Source organism: Schistocerca serialis, chromosome 6 (genome assembly GCF_023864345.2).
Source record: "Schistocerca serialis cubense isolate TAMUIC-IGC-003099 chromosome 6, iqSchSeri2.2, whole genome shotgun sequence".
NCBI classification, from domain to species: Eukaryota; Metazoa; Arthropoda; class Insecta; order Orthoptera; family Acrididae; genus Schistocerca; species Schistocerca serialis.
Window position 1 is genome coordinate 476,964,682 of NC_064643.1, and position 20,500 is coordinate 476,985,181.

General features: G+C 42.7%; 1 protein-coding gene across 1 annotated transcript in view; it reads left to right on the forward strand.

Moving 5' to 3' along the window:
• Window positions 1–14,913, forward strand: part of LOC126484939 (trypsin alpha-3-like) — a 30,997-nt gene extending 16,084 nt beyond the window's left edge. The window contains exon 2 of the mRNA XM_050108540.1: window positions 14,310–14,913. Coding sequence (XP_049964497.1) covers window positions 14,310–14,913 — 604 coding nt within the window. The remainder of the gene's footprint in view (window positions 1–14,309) is intronic.
• Window positions 14,914–20,500: the final 5,587 nt, after the last annotated feature.

Below are 20,500 nucleotides of genomic sequence, written 5' to 3' on the forward strand. Positions count from 1 at the left end.
CTGATGACCACAGATGTTAAGTCCCATAGTGCTCAGAGCCATTTGAGCCATTTACATCTAAAAGGATAGCTAGTTTCACGATAAGCTCCACGACAGCCTGTTTAGTATTTGGTTGCATGCCACCACATCCATCAGTTCTCGTCACCTCGTACGCTAATATGATTATATCCATTCTTTAAGAGTGGATACCGAGCTCAACGTCCTACACCGTTTGTAACTCCCAAGGAGTTCGCCATCGATCTTGATGATGCAAACATTGGTGATCTCTGTGGAGCGCCATTTTTCATTCAGTGTTCATGGTGCAAGTTAATGGTTTGTTTTGAACTTTTCTTGCATGTCGACAATGTCCATATTGTGAAGTGTAATACATCCATCTCATAGAAGGTTAATATCTGCACCTCCAAGACACTCTTTTCTATCGCCCTCCTGATGCACGAGGTGAGTCATTAGCAGGTAGTAGTACGAAACGTCCCCAGAAAAATTATACATGACTGTGCTTAAACTGACACACAATATTTTTTAGCGCAACGCAATCTGACTTTCAATAATCCCTACAAGAGAATGGCCCTGACTAATTTAACCTATACGTTTCACAAATCACTTACCTCACAAAAATCTTCGTTACTCGAACTACTGCAATACAGCGAGCGCCACTACTGCCAGCTAAATAAAAGATTCAAACTACTGAAGGCACTAACTACTGATAGGCATAGTTCGCAAATGAAAGATTTTGATAGAGAACAAACAATGTATTTACCTTAATAGTGTTTAAAGGTCATAATATATAGCAGTTCATGACATCCAGTCTAACAAATTTACTGTCTCTGATGGACACACGTCCAGATCATCCGCTCTCAAAACTCCGCCATCTCTCTCCCCACATCCACCACTGCTGGCGGCTCACCTCCAACTTCGCAACGCTACGCGCTGTTAACAGCCAACTGCCCAATACAATAGAGTATATTTCAACAATGCCAACCAGTCACAGACTGCATACAGCACAGCCAGTGATTTTCATACAGAGTGCTACGTGGCGTTACCAATATAAAAACCTAAACAGCCTACTTACAATAGTTTTCCATTAAAAATTGTTAATACAACTCTTTCAGATGAGTTCTACTAAAGATTAAACTTGTAAACTCGTGCTCAAGGGGTTCTTTGTAAGAAGAAAAACGACGCAACAAGGAGTATTTATACCGGAAATCGGTAGATGCGATGTACATAAACCGAGAAGCAAATGAATACAGTTTCAGAAAAAATGCATAATTTATTCAAAAGAAACAACTTCACACATTGATCAAGTCAATAACGTGTTGGTCCACCTCTGGCCCCTGTGCAAGCAGTTTTTCGGCATGTCATTGATTGACAGAATTGTTGGATGTCTTCCGGAGGGATATCGTCCCAAATTCTGTTATATTGTCAAAATCGAGATGGTTGAAGGACCCTACCAATAATGCTCCAGGTTCGAATCCTGCCTCGGGCATGGATGTGTGTGATGTCCTTAGGTTAGATAGGTTTAAGTAGTTCTAAGTTTTAGGAGACTGATGACCTCAGATGTTAAGTCCCATAGTGCTCAGAGCCATTTGAACCATTTTTGAATAACGCTCCAAATGTTCCCAAATGGAGAACGATCCGGCGACTTTCCTAGCCTAGGTGTGGTTTGGCAAGCACGAAGAAAAGCGGTAGAAACTCTAATCGTGTGAGACCAGGCATTTTCTAAATGGATTGGCTCAAATGGCTCTGAGCACTATGCGACTTAACTTCTGAGGTCATCAGTCGCCTATAACTTAGAACTAATTAAACCTAACCAACCTAAGGACATCACACATATCCATGCCCGAGGTAGGATTCGATCCTGCGACCGTAGCGGTCACTCGGCTCCAGACTGTTGCGCCTAGAACCGTACAGCCACTCCAGCCGGCTATCTAAATGGGGAAGAGAAGAATAACTTGCCATGAAGGACAACAAAACTGGGCGTAGAATATCGTCGACGTTCCGTGCTGCTGTAAGGATGCTACAGGTGACAACCAAAGGGGTCCTGCTGTGAAATGAAATGGCACTCCTGGTTGTCCGGCCATACGTCGAATGACAGGTTCGTATCTTATCACGGTCTGGGACTTCTCCAGGGACGTCTTTGGCCTGGAATCTCATTGACTGTAGCAGTCTCCAGTGATTAGTCTTGCATCAAATTGAGCCCCGATCACCTGCAAGGCAACAATGGGATACAAACTTGATGGTTGCCCGCCATATCGCCCGACAGCCAGGAGGAGCTCTAAGGTAGCCTTCATCAGAAGTAAAAAATTTTTACATTACATAGAGTAAATAGTTATGAAATGGTTTAGAGCAACAGTGCTTTAACGTGAGCACTGCTGCTCTAAACCATTTCATAACTATTCACTCTATGTAATGTAAAAATTTTTTACTTCTGATGAAGGCTGCCTTACAGCAGTTGAAACCTAGGTAAAGTTGAAAATTTTTTACCTGTGCGACCGAAGAGCTGTATTTTCAAGTAATATAATAAATGATTTCCTTTTGCCAGGCGTAGAGCAGCAGCTCAAGACCAGCCAGGATAGCCGAGAGCGCTAACGCGCTGCTTCCTGGACTCGGGTAGGCGCGCCGGCCCCGGATCGAATCCGCCCGGTAGATTAACGACGACGGCCGGTGTGCCAGCCGGCCTAGATGTGGTTTTTAGGCGTTTCCCCACATCCTCCTAGGTGAATACCCGTCTGGTCCCCTCGTCCCGTCTCAGTCACAAGACTCGCATACATTTGAAACACATTCACACTATTTCACGATTTACAACAGACATCTTTGGGAGTATGGAGTGGCGGCAGGCAGGGCATCCGGCCACCCCTTCCATTTAACCATGCCAATTCCGTACTTAACCCTGCCGACTCTGCGCACAATGTGGGATAAAGGCAGTAGCAAAAGAAAGAAAGGAAGAGCAACAGCACAAGGTGGCGTGGACTCAACAAGTCGTTGTAAGTACCTTGCAGAAATATTGAGCTGTGCTTACCCTGCGCACAATGTGGGATAAAGGCAGTAGCAAAAGAAAGAAAGGAAGTGCAACAGCACAAGGTGGCGTGGACTCAACAAGTCCTTGTAAGTATCTTGCAGAAATATTGAGCCATGCTTCCTCTGTAACCAACCATAATTGCGAAAGTGTTGGCAGTGAAAGATTTTATGAGCGAACTAACTTCTCGATTATTTACCATAAATGTTCGATGGGTGGACAAATCACTAGCTCGAACAGTACAGAGCGTTCTTCAAACCAGTCGTGAACAATTGTGACTCGGTGACATGGAGCACTGTAATCCATTGCAATTTCATCCTTGTTTGGGAACATGAAATCCATGAACGGCTACAAATCTCCAAGTAGCCCAATATAACCATTTCCATTCAGCGACCGGCTCAGTTGGACCAGAGAACCCAGTCCGTTACATTCAAACGCAGCTCACATCATTATGGAGTCATCACCAGCTTGCACAGTGTCTTGTTGGATCCATGGCTTCGTAGGGTCTGTGCCACACTCGAACCTTACCATCAGCTCTTACCAACTGACACCTGGCCTCAGCTGACCAGGCTACGGTTTTCCAGTCGCCTGGGATCAAACCGATATAGCCGCGAGCCTCTGGGGAAGCGCTGCAGGCGATGTCATGCTGGTAGCAAATGCACTCACGTCGGTCGTCTGTTGCCATAGCCCATTAACGCCATACTTCGCCTCACTGTCCTAACGAATTCGTTCATCATACGCCCCACATTTATTTCTGCGGTTATTACAAGCAGAGTTGCTTTTCTGTTAGCACTGACAACTCTACACAAACGCCACTGCTCTCGGTCGTTAGGTAAAGGCTGTCGTCCGCTGCGTTGCCCGTGGTGAGAGGTAATGCCAGAAATGCACACTCTTGACACTGTGGATCTCGGTATACTGAATTCCCTAACGATTCCCGAAATGGAATGTCCCATGCGTCCAGCTCCAACTACCGTTCCGCGTTCAGAGTGTATTAATTCCCGTCGTGCGGTCATAATCACATCGGAGTACAAATGATAGCTCAGGAAATACACTGCTCTTTTATAAATGTGTACGCTATCGCCATCTCTGTACGTGCATGTCGCTATCCCATGACTTTTGTTATCTCAGCGTAATGGCCTCTGACCGGCCTTTATACACGGCTAGATGCTATTCCACAAAATATTTCCCATGAATCATTTGTCAACATGGTAATTTGTAGCTAAGTAACCATTACTTCAACAAAATTATGTTAGAAAACCATAACTGCAACAAAATTCAGTTTTCCTTCTAAAATTTGTTAGAGATTCACCAGTTCTCCAGCTAAGAATATATAAGATTACTACTGATGATTTCTATGTTACAGTTATTTAATGTTTTAATTTTACTGTTTGTCCTTTGAACGCCACAACAATTTGTAAAATTGTCATGTAAAGCTTCCTAGAAGCCACATAAATGAATAACATAAAAAATTTATTCTTGATCTACTAACTACGTCAAATCAAGTACATATCTATGTAAAACCGCTAATGAAACGCTCATGTGAGCTTAACTTACATATGTTGTGGGACAGAAACTCAGATAATACTTTATAACTATGGGTTGATGTCAATAACGTAATTTTCACAAAATGTTATAAAACTAAATGTATCGTGCAATCCTTCAACCTCTGACCCAATTATCACCAATTAATGACACTTTCCTAAATTCTGCCCATACTAATGGTCATGGAGCACTGTATTTGGATTTTTTGGACTAATTCTGCGTTGATACACAAATAATCAATTCTACAAAGATGTGGTGTTGACATATCAAGCTGTCCACCACACTAACCGATAGAGATGTTATTATAGACCTACTGCTTGGTGTACCTAATGTACTACGAAAAGGACAACATAAAATATTAATACTACATTTCAGTGTCTTGGCTACACTGATTAATATTTCGGAAAACAGAACTTCAGGTTGTCACACCTGGTGTTGTGCTTCTGTGAAAAGATACGGACTTCTCAGTGCAGCTATGTGCAGCCCACTGTGCTACAACCATAATGCTATCCTTTCCATTCCTCACCTTCTTCTTATAAAAGATACTAAAGACTTATGCTAAACAATAATTTGAATTGACAGTGCATGTGCACTTTATCTGATTCTTAATATTCATAACTATCTTTGTATGTTCCGTAATTATATAATTTGTCACTGATTTCGTATATACTCTGTAACTATGTAATACATATGTATATTAATTACCAAAACTCATTTTGTAGACTTAGTACTCTAAATATTTCATATCTATTTGCAATAGATATCGAGATTAAATCTGCTCCAGCAGGGTGGTGAACCCCTTACAAACTCACGAAGACGTTTTTATTTCCAGAATACATCAATTAATTAAAAAAACATTAGTGGGATACAACCATCCACAAGTGGTCTTTTTCGTCACCAAACAAGAAATGTTTATATCCTCTTGTTCCCAACATGATGCCACTAGTATGACACTCTGGGTCCTTGCCCAACTACCTTCTTTGGTTTGCCCAGCGCTTGGCTCTAGCTTGGCTCCCATGTGTAGTTTAACACTGTGAAGTTACTATGGTTGCTCGTTCTGTTGTCGTTCAGCAGACTGCAGCTCACTATATGGTACACGTCAAATGTATCCATTAGTTAATCCTGTTAATTGTGACAACAGTAGCAGAATCAAGCCAACGACCTCGCTCGTACTACTGAGTCCAGGTGTGCTTAGGTAATAAAAAATTAAATTCGAGAGATACAAAGCATTTAGACTATCTGAACATTAGCTTTAAAGAAGTACGATCTGAAATGAACAGAAACAAGTGGTACAGTTTCGCAGTAACGTTTGAGAACGCTGATAATTCAATTCTGATAAACCTGCGACTGATTAGCACATACTTATTGTTAGTCATTTATGAATAGATGAGTGCAGAGCATGTACAGTGCTTAGAGGCAGGTCTAAATTTCGTTAAATCCTCATGTGTACCTAAGTAACAGCATTTAAGTCACTGTTCTACATGACGTTATTAGACACCAAAATTTAGATGACTTTTTAAATTTAAAAAAATTTAAAACGTTTTACCCATCTGACGTAATTTAAATTACATTTTAAATTTAAAAAAAATTTAAAAAGTTTTACCCATCTCACGTAATTTACATGTTTTAATAATAATAACGGACTTACAAGGAGTGAACAAGGAAATTTTATTACTTGCCGGCAAATATGAAATAAGTCGGACTACAATGTAAATAACTTTGCTTATGTTTCATTTCATCTAATTATCATGCAAATTTGAAGTGGTTTACTTCTCTTGAATTTTATATACGTAGTTTATGTAGATGGCGCCATGTAACCAATCGATGTGTTCTCCATATAGCTTGCCTTCCGCAAACAGTAGTATTCAATGAACTATGGGTGAAGCCCAATCAACGGGGACTTACATGCTTTGAGCGAAAATAATAGTGGTATGTAATAGACAAACCATATGAGTTAAGCGATTACTTGTAACTTTTTACATCATCTGACTATGTACTTCTTGTATTCTTAGCATTGAGAATGGCTGGCTTCTAGCCGAAATCTAGATCTTCATAATTATATTTAAAAAGGACGACTGGTTGCTGCAATCTATAATTTACAAGTCAGGTCGCCAAGTGCAACCGCTTTCCGAATGGAAGGTAACGTGACATCGAAAGTCGCTTCACGTACCGGAACACATGACTTCGAATGCCTTTCACTGCTCTATACACAAATTACCTACATTACTGTGGGCACTGGCATGATGGCAGCAGCGCAGCTAAATAAATACGATTAAAATAGCCTTACTTATTGTTCTGCGCTTGAATAGGAAAGTAATTCGTTCATTAGCAGTAACGACCGACAAATCGTTGTTTCAGTATCCCACAGGATGTTTCAGTTAGTTGTTTATTCGGCTGCAGGTCACTTAGAAGCTGATAGTAGTTATGTTATCTTAATTTAAAAAGGAAACAGCTTTTTTAATTTAACGAATTCATACATACAGCAATATTTTTTTATCAAAACAACTTTAAAGCTATTAATTTGTACACTTTATGATAAAAAGTATCCGGGCACCTTACTGAAAATGACTTACAAGTTCGTGGCGCCATTCATCGGTAACGCTGGAATTCAATATTGTGTTAGCCTGGAAATGGCAGTCCGTTCTTCACGGAGTGCTGCACTTAGGAGAGGTATCGATGTCGGACGGTGGGGCCTGGCACGAAGTCGGCGTTCCAAAACATTCCAAAGGTGTTCTACACGATTCGGGTCAGAACTCTGTGCAAGCCAGGCCATTACAAGGATGTTATTGTGTGTAACCACGTCGCCACAGGCCGTGCAGTATGAATATGTGCTCGATCTTGTTGAAAGATGGAATCGCCATCCCCGAATTGCTCTTCAACAGTGGGAAGCAAGAAGGTGCTTAAAACATCAATGTAGGCCTGTGATGCGATAGTATCACGCAAAACAACAAAGGGTGCAAGCCCCCTCCACAAAAACACGACCACACCATGTGTCCCTTCATATTTCCACTTCAGTATCGGCTCGGAAACAGTGGACCTAGGGATGATTAGAAGCGTGCAAATCTCACGTACAGACATATGCCACAAGTGACACCCAATCATCTGTTCACGTTGGGAGTACGTCAGTTCCGCAGAGCGCACCATTCTGCTCTATCACGATGCCTAATTACTACTAAGGTCGCTGATATGGAGTATCTGGCAGTAAGTGGCAGTACAATACACCTCATATGAAAAACGTATGTTTTTAGAGGGTGTTAAGAAACTTTTGATGACATAGTGTATCACATCACTCGTCACTGCCCAAATTACGATAGTTTACTGCAGAAAGGCAGTTGTTCACTATTAAATAACATTATTGTTTTTCGTGTTCCCTAAACAGTGTTATATAATAACCCTTGACTCTGCAGTATGACTTGTGTAAGAGATATGCTTTAACCAACATTTAAAATATTTAATATTTTAGCTGTCTCTTTAAACTCCTGGGGAAATTAACGATAAATTTCATTTCCTTGTAGTAAATGCTGCGTGTTTTTACAGGTTGTTCCTTGAAGAAGAATGCTGTTATTTGTGAGATAACTGTTTGTGTTTTTCTTCACGTGCGCAACAGACTGGTAAACATACTTACATGGTGCAGGTAGAATCCCCAGCGACTTAAACATATTTGCACAGGGAGTTTTATTGCTGTATTTTGTTCTTATACTGATGGCCCTTTTGTGTAGTAACACAATGCCCATGTCTTGTGTATGAGACCCCAAAAAATGATATCATCCTTAACATTGGATGTATAAAGGAATAGTATGTAAATTTAAGGCATTATATGTTACACACTGATGAGAAGACTCTAAGAACAGAGCATGCAGACGATATTTTGTTCACTAATACATCCGTGTGCTCATTCAACTACAGGTAACAATTAATGCTTAATTTCTATTTTTTTCTGTACAATCTGTGTAATTTTCATCTGCCTTTAATTTAACAGAATTATTTTTCTCTTTAAGCAGGAATTCATGATGTTTGTTTTCTTTAAGTTCAGTACAAGTTTTATTCATGGATCCAATTAGCATCCTTGTGGGTTCCATTTGATTTCCATATGACGAGTTCTAAAATTAATTTGTCTGTGATGACAGTGTTGCTGGCATCAACAAAAAAATTTTTCCCTATATCGCACATCGCGTGGAAGGTCATTGATGTACACTACCTGACAAAAAAAATTGAAGTACTCACAAGAGATGGTCGGATGTCAATATAACTTCGTACACGTATGCATCACCCACGAGTATGGAAATGCGTGGTTGTTGCCGGCTTTCAAATAATAAAATGAAATAATGGTGAGCGTGGCCCTCAACTACGTACCCTCCGACTCAGAGCTGCAATATGAAAAGTTTTGGCTGGTTTCGTTGTCTAGGGGCTGCGAAACGTAGTTGCCGCATTACAGGAAAATACTGCTGAGTCTACAGTATACGATAAGAATACACACATGAATCGAATGGTCGAAGGTTTCTATCACTCGGCAATTAAGAACTATGAATGTAACATATAAATTTATAAATGAAAGATTGCAATTAAATAAAATCTGCAGGTACTATCTTAACGAACTTAAATGATGACTACGATAGTAGAAGTACTTTTGAGAATGTGGTATATTTCTGCAAAACACTTATTGGTGTCGATGGCCCAGCAATTAAATAAAATATAAGTTGAATATGAATAGTCCCCCCATGAACCATGGACGTTGCCGTTGGTGGGGAGGCTTGCTTGCCTCAGCGATACAGATAGCCGTACTGTAGGTGCAACCACAACAGAGGGTTATCTGTTGAGAGTCCAGACAAACGTGTGGTTCCTGAAGAGGGGCAGCAGGCTTTTCAGTAGTTGCCGGGGCAACAGTCTGGATGATTGACTGATCTGGCCTTGTAACACTAAACAAAACAGCCTTGCTGTGTTGGTACTGCAAACGGCTGAAAGCAAGGGGAAACTACAGCCGTACTTTTTCCCGAGCGCATGCGGCTTTACTATATGGTTAAATGATGATGGCGTCCTCTTGGGTAAAATATTCCGGAGGTAAAATAGTCTCCCATTCGGATCTCCGTGCGGGGGCTACTCAGGATGATGTTGTTATCAGGAGAAAGAAAACTGGCGTTCTACGGATCGGAGCATGGAATGTCAGATCCCTTAATCGGGTAGGTAGGTTAGAAAATTTAGAAAGGTAAATGGATAGGTTAATGTCAGATATAGTGGGAATTAGTGAAGTTCGGTGGTAGGAGGAACAAGACTTCTGGTCAGGTGAATACAGGGTTATAAATACAAAACCAAATCGGGGTAATGCAGGAGTAGGTTTAACAATGAATAAAAAATAGGAGCGCCGGTAAGCTACTACAAACAGCATAATGAAAGCATTATTGTGGCCAGGATAGATGCGAAGCCCACGCCTACTACAGAAGTACAAGTTTATATGCCAACTATCTCTGCAGATGACGAAGAGATTGATGAAATGTATGATGAGATAAAAGAAATTATTCAGATACTGAAGGGAGGAGAAAATTTAATAGTCATGGGTGACTGGAATTCGACAGTAGGAAAAGGGAGAGAAGGAAATGTAGTAGGTGAATATGGATTGGGGGGGAAGAAATGAAAGACGAATCCGCCTGGTAGAATTTTTCACAGAGCATAGCTTAATCACAGCTAACACTCGGGTCAAGAATCATGAAAGAAGGTTGTATACACGGAAGAATCCTGGAGATACTAGAAGGTATCAGACAGATTATATAATGGTAATACAGAGATTCAGGAACCAGGTTTTAAATTGTAAAACATTTCCAGGTGCAGATGTGGACTCTGACCACAATCTATTGGTTATGAACTGTAGATTAAAACTGAAGAAACCGAAAAAAGGGGAGAATTTAAGGAGATGCGACCTGGATAAACTGAAAGAACCAGAGGTTGTACAGAGTTTCAGGGAACAATTGACAGGAATGTGGGAAAGAAATACAGTAGAAGAAGAATGGGTAGCTTTGAGGAATGAAATAGTGAAGGTAGCAAAGGATCAAGTAGGTAAAAAGACGAGGACTAATAGAAATCCTTGGGTAACAGAAGAGATATTGAACTTAATTGATGAAAGGAGAAAATACAAAAATGCAGTAAATGAAGCAGGCAAAAAGGAATACAAACGTTTCAAAAATTAGATCGACAGGAAGTGGAAAATGGCTAAGCAGGGATGGTTGGAGGACAAATGTAAGGATGTAGAGGCATATATCACTAGGGGTAAGATAGATACTGCCTACAGGAAAATTAAAGAGACCTTTGGAGAAAAGAGATCCACTTGTGTGAATATCAAGAGCTCAGATGGAAACCCAGTTCTGGGCAAGAAGGGGAAGGCAGAGAGGTGGAAGGAATATACAGAGGGTCTCTACAAGGGCGACGTTCTTGAGGACAATACTATAGAAATAGAAGAAAATGTAGATGAAGATTAAATACAAGATATTGATACTGCGTGAAAAGTTTGACACTGAAAGATCTAAGTCGAAACAAAGCCCCGAGAGTAGACAACATTTCATTAGAACTACTGACAGCCTTGGGAGAGCCAGGCCTATCAAAACTCTACCATCTGATGAGCAAGATGTATGTGACAGGCGAAATACCCTCAGACTTCAAGAAGAATATAATAATTCCAATGCCAAAGAAAGCAGATGTTGACAGATGTGAAAATTACCGAACTGTCAGTTTAATAAGCCATGGCTGCAAGATACTAACACGAATTCTTTACAGACGAATGGAAAAACTGGTAGAATCCGACCTCGGGGAAGATCAGTATGGACTCCATAGAAAGGTTGGAACACGTGAGGCAATAGTGACCCTACAACTTATCTTAGCATTTGTAGACTTAGAGAAAGCTTTTGATAATATTGATTGGAATACTCTCTTTCAAATTCTGAAGGTGGCAGGGGTAAAATACAGGGAGCGAAAGGCTGTTTACTATTCGTACAGAAACCAGATGACAGTTACAAGAGTCGAGGGACATGAACGGGAAGCAGTGGTGGGGAAGGGAGTGAGACAGGGTTGTAGCCTACCCCGATGTTATTCAGTCTATATATAGAGCAATTAAGGCGGCTAAACTCACGTAATGTACCCCGGCTAGGTCAATCAGTAACTGTTTTCTCAAAAAACGGGAGGCAGTTTGCCGGCCAGAATTGAAACATTACCACTTGTTCTTTTCTAGACCCCACTTCCACCCCAGCCACATCCTGACATTCACAGGTGGCAGGCATATCGAACATGTCATAACCTAAATTCGAATATCTCTGGTGACGTTTACGTGTTGAATAAAGTGTGTGCACGCCGTGGGTTGTAACTAATTTAGGTTTTTTTTTTTTTTTTTCATGTACAGTAGAGCGTCGATTATCCGAACGTCGGTCAACCAAACGACCGCTTAACCGAACTGTGTAATGGCTCGCACCTGTTACTCTCCCACCCTACCGTCCATCATCCCCCTCACTCCCAAACCAAGTTTCCCACAGTAGTCGCCGCACTGGGCCACCGCTGGCGGAACATTGCTTCTAATGGGGCCTTCACAAGGCGCTGCTGACCGGCCAAGCCGCCAGCCGCTGTGTTTCAACAATCAGCACACTTCTGTCGGCTTGGCACTGTCAGTAGAAGTAGCGGCAGTATCAAAACTGTTCATAGCAACAGCTGCGCCAGCTTAGAGTTAAGGCGTGCTGCTCCGCGCAGTTTGAAGGAGTGCGCGCCCCCAAGAAGAGCTTCTCGTGGTGCAAACAGTCACCTTCTGTTCTCTGTTACGACCATTTGTGTGCTGCCCTAGATGAAAGTGGCCAGTTTCATATATATGTAATGAAAAAAGTACGTGACTTAGCTGCTCGTAAGCGTGTAGGCTTGCTTAGATACAGCAAAATAAAGGATTTATTTAAACGTTAATTTTGTTTACTTTGTGTATTGTTCATGCAAAACGCGCATGTAATATGCATATATTTTTGTTTAATAAACTGTGCCACATACTATGCAGGGTGAGTCACCTAACATTACCGCTGGATATATTTCGTAAACCACAAATACCCGGGTTCGCGGGTTCGATTCCCGGCGGGGTCAGGGATTTTCTCTACCTCGTGATTTCTGGGTGTTGTGTGATGTCCTTAGGTTAGTTAGGTTTAAGTAGTTTTAAGTTCTAGGGGACTGATGACCATAGATGTTAAGTCCCATAGTGTTCAGAGCCATTTGAACTATTTTGAACCACATTAAATACTGTCGAATCGATTCCACAGACCGAACGTGAGGAGAGGGGCTAGTGTAATTGTTTAATACAAACCATACAAAAATGCACGGAAGTATGTTTTTTAACACAAACCTACGTTTTTTTAAATGGAACCCCGTTAGTTTTGTTAGCACATCTGAACATATAAACAAATACGTAATCAGTGCCGTTTGTTGCATTGTAAAATATTAAGTAGATCCGGAGATATTGTAACCTAAAGTTGACGCTTGAGTACCACTCCTCCGCTGTTCGATCATGTGTATCGGAGAGCACCGAATTACGTAGGGATCCAAAGGGAACGGTGATGGACCTTAGGTACAGAAGAGACTGGAACAGCACATTACGTCCACATGCTAACACCTTTTTATTGGTCTTTTTCACTGACGCACATGTACATTACCATGAGGGGTGAGGTACACATACACACGTGATTTCCGTTTTCAATTACGGAGTGGAATAGAGTGTTTCCCGACATGTCAGGCCAATAGATGTTCTGTACCTAAGGTCCATCACCTTTCCCTTTGGATCCCTACGTAATTCGGTGCTCTCCGACACACACGATCGAACAGTGGAGGAGTGGTACTCAAGCGTCAACTTTAGGTTACAATATCTCCGGATGTAATTAACATTTTACAATGCAACAAACGGCACTGATTACGTATTTGTTTATATGTTCAGATGTGCTAACAAAACTAACGGGGTTCCATTTAAAAAAACGTAGGTTTGTGTTAAAAAACATACTTCCGTGCATTTTTGTATGGTTTGTATTAAACAATTACACTAGCCCCTCTCCTCACGTTCGGTCTGTGGAATCGGTTCGTCAGTATTTGATGTGGTTTACGAAATACATCCAGCGGTAACGTTAGGTGACTCACCCTGTATATTCCTACTGAGGTTGCCTTTGTATGTTACTTTGCAATGCTAAAAGAGATGGCTATTTTATGAATAAATGTACTGTACGGTGCTTCTTTTTGGCAAATAAACATGTACAGTTCGTTTATCCGAACAAACCAGTCCCCCAATTACTTCGCCGGCCGCGGTGGTCTCGCGGTTCTAGGCGCGCAGTCCGGAACAATGGGACTGCTACGGTCGCAGGTTCGAATCCTGCCTCGGGCATGGATGTGTGTGATGTCCTTAGGTTAGTTAGGTTTAAGTAGTTCTAAGTTCTAAGGGACTGATAACCACAGCAGTTGAGTCCCATAGTGCTCAGAGCCGAGCCCAATTACTTCGGATAATCGATGCTCTACTGTAGTTCACTAATTGTCACCCCATACATACTGGCTACTGTGTCCCCCCTGTCATTAATTGGAAAGTGTTCCTCATAATAATGTCCACTAATATGTGTTCATATACCTTTGATCAGATAGTGTCAATTCGTTTTATGAACCGTATTTTCATGTCAGTAACTCTCAGAGCATAACACCATGAGCTATCGTCACTTTTATATTTGACTTGTTTTATGGAAATGAGTGTAGGCGTTCTTTTGTGTTTCAGAGGCGGCAGCAGCGACTGTGGAGTGTCCATCTTGAACAGCTACTGGGCGCTGACTACAGCCCGTTGCATCATCGACGGCGCCGTCCAGAATATGCGACTCCGAGCAGGCAGTTGGAGCCGGGGCAGCGGCGGCTACGTGCACACCGTCAAATTGGCCAGACGGCACAGCTACTACGATGGCCACGACTACGACGTCTGCGTGCTGCGCGTGTTGGAGCACTTCGTCTTCGGTCCCGGAGTGCAGGTCATATCCGTCAGCTGGAACGAGACGGCAGCAGCGAGCCCCGCCACGGTCGCCGGCTGGGGCGCCACTTCCCCTGACGGCGGCCTTCCCTCTGAACTCCGGGCCATCGATATCGAAATCATAGACACCGCCGTGTGCAATGCCACCTACGGCAATCTCACCAGACACATGATCTGTGCCGGAGTGAGTGAAGGCGGCAAGGACGTTTGTGTGGGTGACGAGGGCAGTCCCCTGATGTCCGGTTCAACGCAGGTTGGAATCGTCTCCGCGAGCAGCGGGTGTGGACTACCCGGTTATCCTGGCATCTACACCTATATTCTCCCTTTGCGCTACTGGATTTATGAGAATGCTGGAGTCTAATTAGCTTGCCTACTTTGCAAGTGTATTGAATTACGTGTCCTTCTCTACATACACGTAAGCAAAAAACGCTTTGAATAAAGTACACTATGCAATCAGTTACGTCTTCCAACTTTCTCTTACTAGTGAATATTAATGTATATCAGAAGACATAGGATCTACGTCTACATCTACATCTACATCTACATCCATACTCCGCAAGCCACCTGACGGTGTGTGGTGGAGGGTACCTTGAGTACCTCTATCGGTTCTCCCTTCTATTCCAGTCTCGTATTGTTCGTGGAAAGAAGGATTGTCGGTATGCCTCTGTGTAGGCTCTAATCTCTCTGATTTTATCCTCATGGTCTCTTCGCGAGATATACAATGGAGGGACCAGTATACTGCTTGACTCCTCGGTGAAGGTATGTTCTCGAAACTTAAACAAAAGCCCGTACCGAGCTACTGAGCGTCTCTCCTGCAGAGTCTTCCACTGGAGTTTATCTATCATCTCCGTAACGCTTTCGCGATTACTAAATGATCCTGTAACGAGGCGCGCAGCTCTCCGTTGGATTTTCTCTATCTCTTCTATCAACCCTATCTGGTACGGATCCCACACTGCTGAGCAGTATTCAAGCAGTGGGCGAACAAGCGTACTGTAACCTACTTCCTTTGTTTTCGGATTGCATTTCCTTAGGATTCTCCTTCATTTGTCAGTAAAAGTATTAGACGTGCAGCTGCAGCCCGACGCTCTTCCATTGCTACCTCTTCCTTCACGTACAGAAGTACGATAGAGATTGATCTCTCAGCTCTCAAATACACTCTCATCCAGCCGTGTGTAAAAGCTTCCGACATCTGCTCTCGCAATAATCTCAGACACTTACAAAAAGTACTCGCAGGGAACTGTCAGACAGCAATTATCATGGAAAATTTGCCCCTAGTGCAATCAGTTCTTCGGGTACTATCTGAGAGTACCAAACTGCCTGAGAGCAAAAACTCTCATGCACATCCCTGCCTTTAGCAAAGATATTCGTCCAACAGACGATCTCTCTGTGGTCGAGTGTTGTCGTCTTGTAGGGTGAAATGAACACCTCTTGTACAGGCATAAGTTCGTACATAAGCGTCAATAACGCCATATCTGTAGACATGTACAGTAATGGTTCACCCTGGGAAGTCTTGAGATCCCTGCGTTCATCTAAAAAATATATTTCACTCGGACACTGCTTCGTCCTTTCTCAAGTGTCTGATGACTCATAACGATTTCCAGCTTCTCGCGAAAACAACACACGTCTGCTGCAAAGTTCCAAGCTAAGCAAGAATTCATCCGTGATAATAATCGTCTGCCCCGACCTGCAGCTTTTCCTGGGCGTTGGCGTGCCCACTGAGACACTCCTTCTTGTGACGAGCGATGGACATTCATCACAGGACTAGCGACCCTACTTACTTATCCGGTAGCTACAGCAATGACAAACGGTAGATGCGATGGACTCACCGTCACCTTACCCTACATATGTAATAGTAAATATCGCTCACCGGCGCTTGTAGTAACAATTATCATTGACCGAACTTCCTTATCGCAGAGCCTTTGTTAACAATTGCGTCTATCTGGAACCACCATAAGGGTGAACACTTAGCAATGTCGCATACTTGTCCGAGTTTAGTTTGCCTCAGATTTGCCAATATGGCTCAAACTTCCAGTAAAATGATGCTTTGCTGTGATTTGATCAAGTTGGCTCTCCCATCGTTTGCATATTACCCTCATAGAACCAATTTCAGTCTCACTATCATATGAAATTTTCTGCTACATACTCTAAATGAGTATTCTCTAGTTCACACATAATTTTTTGACGAAGGATTCATAGAACCATTGCTCGATCGTTCCTCCCTCGAAAAGCACACTGGAAAAAAAAATCAGTCTTCCAGTACAAACTCTTATCCCTCTTATTTTACTGTACTGAGGTGACAAAAGTCGTGAGATAGCGATAGGCACATACACAGATGGCGGTAGTATCGCGTACACAAGGTATGAAATGGCTGTGTATTGGCGGAGCTGTCATTTGTACTCAGGTATCCGATTATAGCCGCACGACGGGAATTAAAAAGGAATGACATTTGGACCTAGACGCACGGGATATTCCATTTCGCAAATCGTTACGGAATTCAGTACTACGAAATCCACAGTGTCAAGAATGTGCCGGGAATATCAAATTTCAAGCAGCACCTCTCACCACTGACAAAGCACTGGGCTTCACTTAACGACTGAGAGCAGCAGCGTTTTCGTAGAGTTGTCAGCGCTGACTGACAAGTACCACTGCGTGACATAACCGCAGAAATAAGTGTCTGACGTACGAGGAACGTATTCGTCAGGACTCTGCTGCGAAATTTGGCGTTAATAGGCTGTGGCAGCAAACGACTAACGCCAGTGCCTTTGCTAACAGCGCAACAAGCCTGCAGCGCTTCTCCTAAGTTCGTGACTATATCAGTTACGATAGATCACTGGAAGATTGTGGGCTGGGCAGAGTGCAGTTGGTAAGAACTGATGGCCGGGATCGAGTGTAGCGCATACCCCACGAAACCATGGACCCAAATTGTCAACAAGACGCTGTGTAAGCTGGTGGTCGCTCCATAATGGTGTGCGCTGTGTTTACGTGGAATGGACTGGGTCCTCTGATCCAACAGAACCGATCATTGAATGAAAACGATTATGTTCGGCTGCGCGGAGACCATTTGCAGCCATTCATGAACTTCATGTTCCCAAAAAACGGGCCGCAATTATTCGCTATTGGTTTGAGGGACATTCTGCACAGTTCGAGCGAATGATTTTGGCATCCAGATCGCCCAACATGAATCCCATCGAACATTTATGGAACATAATCGAGAGGGCAGTTCATGCACAAATTCGTGCACTGCATATCTCTCTGACAGAGGCTTCACGGAACCACCTTCACAATAATTCTCTGTTATTCCACTCTTGAAATGAGCGCAGAAAAAACGAACACCTATTTCTTTCCCTGTGAGCTCTGATTTATGTTACTTTTTTCTTATGATCCTTTTTTCATATATTTTCATACTTTCCCAATTATGAACGGCTATAGGGACAGCGTGGCTCAATATTTCTGCTGGGGGTTCCAACGACTTGTTGAGTCCATCCCACGTCGAAGTTCTGCACTGTGCCGGTCAAAAGGAGGTCCCATGCGATATTTCGAGGTATCCCATGGCTTTTGCCATTTCTGTGTATGACGGCCATTTGTCTGTATATACGGTGGGGTGCAGAAAAATAATTCCTCTGAATATTTCATTATGTTCCCAATATCAGTTGTGGTAATACACATCATTCATATTACTCGGTCGACTTCACCACTTCGCTGACACAAGTTGCAACACTCTGCCTCTTGAGGGCTCTGAATTGTACCGTGTAACGTGGCGTTGTGTCCTTTAACTATGTCGGTGCATGAGAGACCGTCATAAAACTGAAAGCACGATTTCAAAGAGCTTCTCCACACACAGAGCACCTTCTCCTTCAGCAAGGCAGTTCCAGACCACACATTAAAGCTGTGACATCTGTAACAGATAGATGCCTTGGGTTCACTGTCCTTGATCGTACTCCATAAGCTCCCTGTAAGGTGTCAAACAAATAACGCACCTTAGGTTGAATTCCTAAAAAAGATCCGGTTTACTCGATGTGTCACACGACATAGGTACATGAAATTGAACTAATGTTATTGAAATGTCGATGCCAGCGTTTTCTGAACATAAACCACTAACACTCACACTAGTCATTGCATGCAAGTAATTTCCCTGACCCGAGCTACGAGATTCTATGAGATGCAGTTCTGAGGGAAAGAGAATTTTATGATGGCAATGCCCGTCCCATGTAGGCCGACACCTTTCACCACGGGGCATCTATCGGACACAATGAGGCACCGGTCGCTACTGTGCAGGCTGTCAGCAAAAGCCTCCCTTTTTCCCTGCTTTAAACGAAGACCCTTCGGAAAGAATTTCTACAGAAACACGGTGGAAGATGTCAGATAAAACGTCCAAGGACAAAATGTCCAGAGAAAACCAACTCAAAACATAGGTGACTCATTGTAGCCACCTGTATTAAAAACTTGCAAGAAAGATAAAGCTGTTTATCTTAGTACTACATAGCAAAAGTTCAACTCTGCCCTAAGAAAGAAACGTCGTCAGTGATAGACAAGCTCTAATGAGTGGAGTTATAACAAAGTACGAATGCTCTGATTGACCAGAAAGAAAACACGGGGCCACCAGCTTTGATAAAGGCAAATTGCGGACAGACTAATTGGCTCTTACCTTGCAGAAATCGTTGAGTCTTGAGCAAGGCGACTTGCGCCGTGTTGAGACGATTGCGAGTGTCAAAATGTGAACACTTGTTCACAGGCTCGTCTTAACTCATAAAGAGTTAAACTGCAAAGTCTCCTGGTACAAAGAGTCGTACCGAACACTGACAGTTAATGCCTGTGAGTGATTTGAGGCCAACAAATTGCGTGTACCATGTCAATTAACCTAGCTAGAGAATAACTAGGAGTCTCGGCTTCACTGAAGGCGTAGGAAATGTATCCAACTGATGTTTAACAGTCGAGAGAGATTTAGAATAGATTCTCAGGTTCACACCTCGCGCCAACAGCCGCCACTGCCGCTGCCGACGCAAGAAAAACACGCGCGCCCGCGCAATACCAACACAGCACTGCAGTCGTCCCCGGCTCTCCTATTTCTTTTGTACATTCAACCATGACCTGTAGTTAACATCTTTACGATGATAAGGCATAATTGAAGCAGAAATGCGAGATGTCCGATCTGACTAAAAGGATTGATCAGCCACTTTAGAGTTATGAATTCTTTTAATTGTGTACTTCTTTTCGATCTCTCTTTACCGACCCCCATTCAATTTTGAGGATTTTAATTAAGCATTTTAGCGTAATTAATATCACTGGCCACAATTGTATTTAATTTGTTTGTATTTTTAACGACCCCCAGACGTGGTCGTCAACCGTCTCACCATTGAAGAACCTTACTGTGGTGTCACCGCCAGACACCACACTTGCTAGGTGGTAGCCTTTAAATCGGCCGCGGTCCGTTAGTATACGTCGGACCCGCGTGTCGCCACTGTCAGTGATTGCAGACCGAGCGCCGCTACACGGCAGGTCTAGAGAGACGTCCTAGCACTCGCCCCAGTTGTACAGCCGACTTTGCTAGAGATGGTTCACTGACAAATTACGCTCTCATTTGCCGAGACGATAGTTAGCATAGCCTTCAGCTACGTCATTTGCTACGACCTAGCAAGGCGCCATTATCATTCGCTATTTATCTTGTGATGCATGTACCGTCAGACCGATGTTCACCAATTATGGAATAAAGTTAAGTATTCCACAAGCTACGTACTTTTCTTCCTACTATAAACTCCTATAACTGTTCCAGACCTCACGCCAGCCTGCGTGAGCTTAGACGCGTGCCTTTCGGCTACCAATCATAGTGGCTTGGCTGTCTTGCCAAGTCACAACACTTACAATATTTAGGAATTTCGCTTCACAGTTTTGAACACCCAGTGTCAATATTTTACTATCCTATACGTAATTTTGGTAACATTGTTATGTCA